Source organism: Aulonocara stuartgranti (assembly GCF_965226115.1).
Source record: "Aulonocara stuartgranti genome assembly, chromosome: 20".
NCBI lineage: Eukaryota > Metazoa > Chordata > Actinopteri > Cichliformes > Cichlidae > Aulonocara > Aulonocara stuartgranti.
In genome coordinates this window covers 7700656-7709583 of record NC_138956.1, presented here as the reverse complement: position 1 = coordinate 7709583, position 8928 = coordinate 7700656, and the positions used below count along the sequence as shown (strand labels likewise).

The 8928-nt window shown below is 37.3% G+C and overlaps 1 protein-coding gene across 1 annotated transcript in view; it reads left to right on the top strand.

Moving 5' to 3' along the window:
- Positions 1–2835: 2835 nt before the first annotated feature.
- The window catches only part of LOC309697701 (piezo-type mechanosensitive ion channel component 2), a gene marked incomplete at its 5' end in the record, with an annotated part of 34364 nt that continues 28271 nt past the window's right edge, over positions 2836–8928 (top strand). The window contains 5 exons of the mRNA XM_082519819.1: positions 2836–2899; positions 4209–4304; positions 8181–8282; positions 8471–8516; positions 8621–8780. Of these exons, the coding sequence (XP_082375945.1) occupies positions 2836–2899; positions 4209–4304; positions 8181–8282; positions 8471–8516; positions 8621–8780 (468 nt within the window). The remainder of the gene's footprint in view (positions 2900–4208; positions 4305–8180; positions 8283–8470; positions 8517–8620; positions 8781–8928) is intronic.

The following is an 8928-nucleotide window of genomic DNA, read 5'->3' as shown; positions in this document are numbered from 1 at the left end:
GATAATGATCCAAAAAGCATACTGTACAAGCAACACAAGAGCCTCTCAAAACAAACAAATAACAAAAAATGGGCTGGTCTTTAATAGCCAAGTCAGTCACCTGATTTCAAGCAAAAAGACAAAACTGAAGCAGACAGACCTACAAACAAAGGCCTAGTCTGTCAAAATCAGCATTTGGTGATGTCCATAGTTTCTAAACTTCAGGTAGTCATTGACTGGAATAGATTTTCATCCAAATTCTTATATTTAAAATGAATGTAGCTTGTTTACTTAATTTTGACCCTCTGATAATATGTGACTATGTATAAAAATGACTATAGCTGCTAACCAGTTAATACACCATATCTTTTAAATCCCCTTGAATTAAAGCTGAAAGTCCACACTTCAACCAGATCCTGATTCCTTTATTTAAAATCCACAGTCATACTGTACTGAAGCAAAAGTACAAACACTGCTTCACTGTCCAAAAACCGAAATGTCTCTGTATAATGCAGCCTTAATATCAAGGCAGGTGTGGGTTTATTTGTATTTTTAAGGCGGTAGAGTGAAGTGCATCAGTGATGTATGCTGGCAAATGATCTGTAAATGTTAGAGGAACTGAAGTGAGACTGTTCCCGGCAACAGATCAATATTGGCTCAACACCCATCGAAACCAGGGTGCTAAACTCAGAGAGTAAAACTCACTTTGAGTCAGAGTGCCATTTCTACCGATTTCTGTGCACGTCCTCTTGCGCACATGCTGAGCATGAATTATTATTCTGATCTTAAAACTAAAACCTAAGAAAGGTGAGAACATCTCAAATATATTTTCCTATCTCTTAAATAGCTAAAGACACATGCACACTCACATGCACTCACATCCCCACCCATGAACCTTCTAGGGCATGTCCGATGGCATCTCTTTCTAACTGCACTGTCATGAAATGTTAGCTGCACACTCAGCACTCATTGTCATCATGATCAATTTAGATTTACTGCTGAGGAGTAATTCAACCTTTTTTTTCTTTCTTTCTTTCTTTTTTCTTTTTTTTTACACTGTGTGCTTATCTGCACACATCTAAATATCTATAAACATACACAAAAGGGATTTATTACTATAGCTTGGTGTTGTAATGTAACGACAATTTAAAAGTTAGATGTTAAGCATTAACTGTAAGCATAGTCAAAAATCCCTCCACCATTCTCCTGTCTGGCTGCAAGAGATCCCACTACCACATTGTTAACAAAACACTTCATTTTATACAGCTGATATTTTCATTATTGGTTATTGCTTAGTCCATAAAATTTAAAAAAAAAAAGGTCCAATACAATTTCCTAGAGAGGTGGCATCTCTTTTGTCTGAACACTCAAATGCCCTTATTTGAATCTTTACCATGTAAAATAAAGAAAAGGAAAGTTTAAAGTTTGCTTGAAAAAACAACTTGAGTGATTATTTAAAGACCAAAATGTGACCTCTATTCACAAATATCATTTCTGCTGCTTTGCTTTACACGGAGAAAATAAGATTCACACTCAGTACCCCGCTAAAACTCAGAGGATGCTGTATGAATTTGATTAAAATATCACACATAGATTGACCTGCTATACAAAGTGTTGATTCCTTGCAATATATAAACAAGAAGAAAACTGTGACATTTTAGGACAACAACTACTACTTTTAATGTTTTAAGTTATCTTTTTTTATTTAAGAAGCTGGTATTTCTTTTTTTTCCTGTTCTTATACACAGCAAATTCCTGCATTCCTGCAAATCCTTAAACTTTACAATACTGCAATTTAAATTAAATGAACATAATTTTACACTACATAATGCATAAACGCTGTTGCTTCCTCAAACCTGTGCCACGGTTAATTAAATGCTAATAAAGTGCTTTTCCAGTCTCACTCTACTAATAGTCCTGGAAGAGGCTATTTTAACACATTTACATTATTTATGTTGCCAAAACTATCATTTGAAACACAAAAAGATCATACTGGATTTTTCTCCCCCAGCCTTTCTCTTATATTTAGAACAAAGTTAATGTTATTGCATTGTAAGTCCTTGCATTGATCATCCCTCTGTAGTCACACCAGCTCTTTAATGGCCTCACATCCATGAATATTAGATACACTTCCCTTCACCCCTCAGTGCAAATATGATGAGCCAGCCTGACGCGGCTTTAAGGAAACAAACAACGAGATATGAGAGTATCTGTATGGGTTTCACATATATCAGATAGAGAAGATTCTGGGATACACTAGTTCGAATACAATGCAAGAATGAAGGCATGGATGCAACTTGCACATGCAGAAACTTATAATACTCCCCAATGACATCTTTCAGCAGAGTCACACAAAAATCACTGCTGCACTTTGGTGTTCGTCTGCTTTTGTGTAATTCTGCAAGCGTGTTTTACAGTGAAGCAACGATAGTGGATATTCTCCTGAGTGAGATTAGCTACAATATGAGGATAGTAACAGAGATGCTGGGTTACAACCCATTATGTCTGGGAGAGAGACAGAGAGAGAGAAAGGGAAAGAAGAGGGAGGTGAGGAGGAGGCGGAAAGGAGGGTGTGACAGAAACACAAGCGAAGAGCAAAGGGAGTCATTATCCGCACACAATATTTGAATCTGCTGTGTTTTTTAATCGCACTGCTTCTCGTCCTCGTGTTATTTTTTTCTTTGCTGTACTATAAGATACTTTGATTGAGGCAACATGAGTTCTCTTCTGACAAATATGTGAGCGGGCTGGAATTTCCCTCCACATAACTAAGTCACTTACTTATTTATGCAGACATCCAGCGAGTGAGAGCATCTGAAGGAGCAGTTTGGGTGTCTCTGACACACGGAGGAGGACATGGCGGGGGACCTTGTGGTTGGGATGCTGTATAACTTGTTACTACCCCTGCTCCTGCTCACTGGTGAGTTGATGTCTGTATGTTTATTTAATTTTTATTTATTTTTACTGCTGGTGTTGGTGGTTTTGTCCGGAGATAGTGGGGTTTATAGGGATATGTAATAGACGCGGTTTCAGATTTTTGGGTGTAAAAGTTTACATGGCAAGAATCTTCAGGTGTTTACTAAAGGTTGCATATCTGTTAACACAGCATAAGTTGGGTAAAAGCTACTGGTGAACCCTTGTTGCAGCATATTATCGAGACACAAAAACAATTTGTGAGAAGCAATGTGCTGCCAGATTAAACCTGAGGTAGACCGTGCTGATGAAAAACAGTTACTCCTATCTGAGCAGTATTTCTGTACCCACCATCGTGTAAACTGTTTAAGTGAAACATGCACATAACGGCCCTATGTGCTACAGGGTAAGGTTAACACTTAACCTGTGCTTGCTGCTTAGGAGCATTTTGATTATCATTTGTTGATATTTCTGCTGGCATAAATGTTCTCATTTTGCTGTTATAATGTTGTTTAAAATGAATGTATCATATTTGAGGTTAGGTATGAGGTAGTCAGTATTAAGCAATATTCTTTAAGATTCTAACAAATCATCCAGCAGCAGTACCAAAATATTAGCTGAATTGTAGGGCTTTTTTAAATTAGTCAACTAAATTAATATTTATTCCTGTTCCAAAATATTTTAGGTCTACTTGTTGAACTCAGGTCTTTTCCAGCATAGAGCAAACCAATCGAAAACCATCAGCATCTTTAACCAGCTTTGTTAACTAAGGTTTCCTTGCTAAAACAAATATAATGGCTTATATTAATGGTAATAACAGCTTACCAGGGATTTTTCCTACACATAAGAAATCACCCCAGAAGTGTGTAACCTTTTTTTTAAAAACAACTTTAGGTTGGGGTTAATTTAATTATGCATAAAGTGCACCTTTGCTTATCAAATGGGCAAGAATAACAGGAAAATGATAGGGCTTCTGTTAAGTAGTATACACTCAGTGCTGTTACTATAAGCAGAGTAGTCATACTGATGTGGATAGACAACCCAGAACAACCCTTTCAGCCAGGTTTTATAAATTGTTATACTATAAAAAAAAAATCAAAGGTATACTAGACACAGTTTATTCTTTTAGCCTTTGTTTCATTATGTGTGTTTTACTGTTGTGATGTGTACCTGCTACCTTAGATGAAACATTACGAGTATTTTAGAGTTTACATAATAATTAACATTAAAAAGAAGCATGCTGTGCCTTATAAAAAATACTCTTTTTCTTTGAATTTCTCTCAGACCCATTGTGTTTTTTCCCCTCTGCTTCTCAGCTTCATCTTTCCGCTATAATGGTCTGTCACTGGTATATTTCCTGTTTTTGCTCATCTTACCGCTGCTGCCGAACCCGAGTCTGGTCACCATGAAAGGTGAGAGGGGCTCCAGAGGCTAATGATGTCATCTGGCATGTTGTTGCTCTGAATCATAATGTAAAGGTCTTGGTTCAAACTTGATTCAAATCTAAACAACATCAGTGATTCAGTCTTTTTTGCCTGAACTTTAAGCTTATAAGATTATTCCAGCATGTACCAGGTAATTGTAGAAAAACAATGTTCATTTCCTACAATCGTGGGTTAGAGAAAATGCTTTCACTTTAAGAAACATTTCTTGTGATGTGTTGTATAAAATTTGCGGTTCCACATATTTGTACACCAAATGCTCTGTGGCATTCAAACCTAATATTGATCTGGCATCTTATTTTAACGATTAAAATGTTTGGTTAAAACTGATAAAAATTAAGATACATTTTTAGAAATTTAGAATTAGCTTCATGACCCTGACGTCATTCACTCACCTTCTTTCTTGTGGCTTCTTTTAATTTTGGCATGTTGAGGCCGTTTAGTCAGTTCATGCTTCTGTTCAGTTCAGGCGATGATTCGATGGAACAGGACATCCACAGTTATACAGTCTCTGTGTGACAAATCATACTCCAAACAATTAGCAGTGCTTTGAGGTTTGGGCAAATACTTTTTTGTTTTCGCAAGGTCAGGCTGGTATTACTTGATCATTATATATAAATTCATATAACTAGGAATTTATATATTTGCTTATTTTAGTTTAGTCTCTATCTTAACTGCTTTTTGCATTGTTTTTTATGCCATTTAATTTTTTTAATTTATTTTACGCTAATTTATGTACAGTTTTGTGATGTTACTTACCTACTTATCATTTCAAACTTGTATTTTGTGTTTTCGCTGGTTGCCTTTCCCTTTTTTTTAAACTTAGTTTAAAGAGCAGACACAGTTTCACATGACGTATGTGCAAAAGTAGGAGAAATCAAGTAATCTGATGTGAAGTAAAAGAAATGTAAAGACCAGCGCAAGTAAATCAACCTGTGTGCGATGTATATATGTCTACAGCATGTGTGTGTGTCTGCCTTCTCTGTATTGATCACAGCATTCTGATGAATTAAAGTATATGTATCCCTCCCTCAAAGTACTTTGTAAAGGGGAAGTGGTTTGAATGGTCAAATCAATTATACATAGCCTGGTAATTACAGCAAGGAATTAAAAGATGTAATGTCAGCATTTTCACAGCATTTCTTCTTTCGCTCTTTTTCTATGCCTCCATATAAAAACTGTTTACCCTTCAGCTTCATAAATCCCCCTGCTATAATCTTACTGCGCTTGGACTAAGTGGTGAAGCCTGTGTACATCGTGTGTGTACGGCTCATGCGTTTCTGTGCACCCACCTATGCTGGAGAGAGTGTGTACGTGTGTGTTTTATGAAACAATGCTTTTAGTAAAAAGCGTGAACATCGACAACGCATTTGCTGGCTCAGCTAATGCTAAGCCACGTCAGCTATTAATGCTTTGTATCTCCAACCTTTTGATTACAAGAACTCTAGCCCTGAGACTATGAACTGTTTTATTTATTTGAATATACAGCCAAAATCGCAACACAGCAACTCACTTTTAGACTGTCATTAATATCTTTAATGACAGTCTAAAAGATAATAAATTCGGAACTTGTGCAAATAATGTTGTGACACGAATGTGATTTCAAAAATAGTGCCACAAAGCGATTTCATTGGATAAATAGCTGTACTAGACCAGTTGTGACAGAGCCAGGCGTTTCTTTGAGACTTGAGTGTCCAGTTTCTTTTAAAGAAACTGAAGTATGGACAGAACCAGTCCAATTTACTGCCAAGTGTCTGGGAGACAATATTCTGCTGAACAATGTCTGAAGAGAACCACAGGATGCATCCATTACTGTGTGTTTTTGTGTATATGTGTCCCAGAACTCAGAGAGTAACATGCCGGCTTTATTTAAGGGGAATAAAAATGATTATTGAGTTGAACAGGAGACAACAAAACACGTGGTGTACAGCAAAGATAAAAGCAACTTCTATTTTTATTGAAACCTACTTTTCTCTGCAACTACACCTGTGGAATTAATCCTACTTAATTTCAGATACAATTCTGGCTTCCAACAATTATAGAACAATATAATAGATTTAAAAAACTATTGCATAATATTCTGTTTTGCAACAGTTTGCTTGCTTTGCCTTTCAGGACATCTCTTTCTTTGACTTTTGTTTCTCTATAAATTTTATACCAGGGTGTCACAAATTTTGTCCTGCTCACATTTTATTTACATATTCATCTTTTATATTTGAATTACGGTTAAAGTTTGAAGAAAGTTGAATTGACTCAGTATTTTCAGTCTATGAGTAATTGTGTTAGTTATATGTGATTTCATAAAAGATAAAAATAATAGATTTTGTCCTAATTTCATAAAGTTTTCTTGGTAACATTTAGAGGGAGAGAAATTGCTAATTATTAAAGATTAAAACATCAAAGTCACACCTCGGGACCTTTTCTATCAACATATATAGTGAAATACATCATTTGTTTCCTCGAGAGACAAATTTTGTATTTTTCCCTCTGTAATTCACCACAATGGATTTTAAATCAAACAATCACGATGCGATTGAAGATTTTCACCTTCAATTCAAAGGGTTGGAAAAAACGTGTATAGTTGTATCATTGTTGAGGTCCGCAATAAAGAGACACCTTCATAAATGGAAATACAAAGAATTTACAAAAAGATGCAAACCACAGGTTACAATGAAGAATAAGAGGGCAATGTTGCAAGAAAACATCTAAAACAGCCTGAACAGCTCTGGGGAAACAAAATCCTCGGACAGATGAAGCCAAGATTAACTTGTACCAGAATGATGGGGAGAGTAAGACGTGGAGCAGAAGACAAACTGCTCCAGCATACCACATTACAGTGGCTTGCAAAAGTATTTGCCCCCCTTGAACTTTTCCACATTTTGTCACATTACAGCCACAAACATGAATCAATTTTATTGGAATTCCACGTGAAAGACCAAAACAAAGTGGTGCACACGTGAGAAGAGGAACAAAAATCATACATGATTCCAAACATTTTTTACAAATAAATAACTGCAAAGTGGGGTGTGCGTAATTATTCAGGCCCCTGAGTCAATACTTTGTAGAACCACCTTTTGCTGCAATTACAGCTGCCAGTCTTTTAGGGTATGTCTCTACCAGCTTTACACATTTACAGACTGAAATCCTTGGCCATTCTTCTTTGCAAAACAGCTGCAGCTCAGTCAGATTAGATGAACAGCATTTGTGAACAGCAGTTTTCAGATCTTGCCACAGATTCTCAATTGGATTTAGATCTGGACTTTGACTGGGCCATTCTAACACATGGATATGTTTTGTTTTAAACCATTGCATTGTTGCCCTGGCTTTATGTTTAGGGTCATTGTCCTGCTGGAAGGTGAACCTCCGCCCCAGTTTCAAGTCTTTTGCAGACTCCAAGAGGTTTTCTTCCAAGATTGCCGTGCATTTGGCTCCATCCATCTTCCCATCAACTCTGACCAGCTTCCCTGTCCCTGCTAAAGAGAAGCACCCCCAGAGTATGATGCTGCCACCACCATATCTGACAGTGGGGATGGTGTGTTCAGAGTGATGTGCAGTGTTAGTTTTCCGCCACACATAGCGTTTTGCATTTTGGCCAAAAAGTTCCATTTTGGTCTCATCTGACCAGAGCACCTTCTTCCACATGTTTGCTGTGTCCCCCACATGGCTTGTGGTTGTGTACACAGGTGTTAAACTACAAACTATGTGATGGTCAAATAAATTATGGGCGTAACTGTTTGCACTACGGTAAACCATAAACCATTTCTAGCTCATTACACAGAACAAAAGACTTTGTTCTGAATTCTGTAATTGCACTTACTTTTGCTTCCTGCTTGCTACTGGTCTTAGGTCAAACTGGGCAGTTCCTGCGGCTGATCATCTACACGAGTTTGATGTTCCTGACCCTGCAGTGCTTCTTGCAGATCCCCTTCGCATACATTCCTCCACAAGGTGAAAACAAAACTCTGGTCACAATAAATGAGCAATTTTTATAATAAAATGTCACCAATCCTCCGAGCAGACCTCAAAGACAGCCAAAAAAATAATTTGACTATAAAACAGTGCAAAGAAATACCCAATTAAAACAGGAATAATGCTTTTTAACTTGATGGCTGTTTGGTTTTCCCCTTTTCTAACAGTTAGTGGCTTCTGGGATGGATTTCTCTACCATTTGGGAATTGTAAGGTGGGTAGCCTGTGTTGTTTTTTTTAAATGTGCTTATAAACAAATTGATGTATCATCTATTGGAGATCAGTGAAGATCAAATGTTAATGTATGTGTATTTTCAGATTTAGCTCGGTTGATCCTGGGAATATTGTACGTCTCCTGCTCCCAGACGTGGGCCTCTTGGTCTCTACGTTGTTCATACTGAGGCTCTGCAGGAAACTGCTACGCCCCGTGCCTCAGGTCAACCTCCATGAAAACGGAATCCCGCCCTCTGACCCTCAGGTAACCACTCGCTTGTCAACAGCTATAGTCACTATGACACAACATTACCCTTGGGGTATCAATCATAAGGCCCAGGGACCAGAATCAGCCCAGCAAAGACTCCAGTCTAGTCTGCTGGAAAGTTTTGGATAATATGAAGGAGTACAAA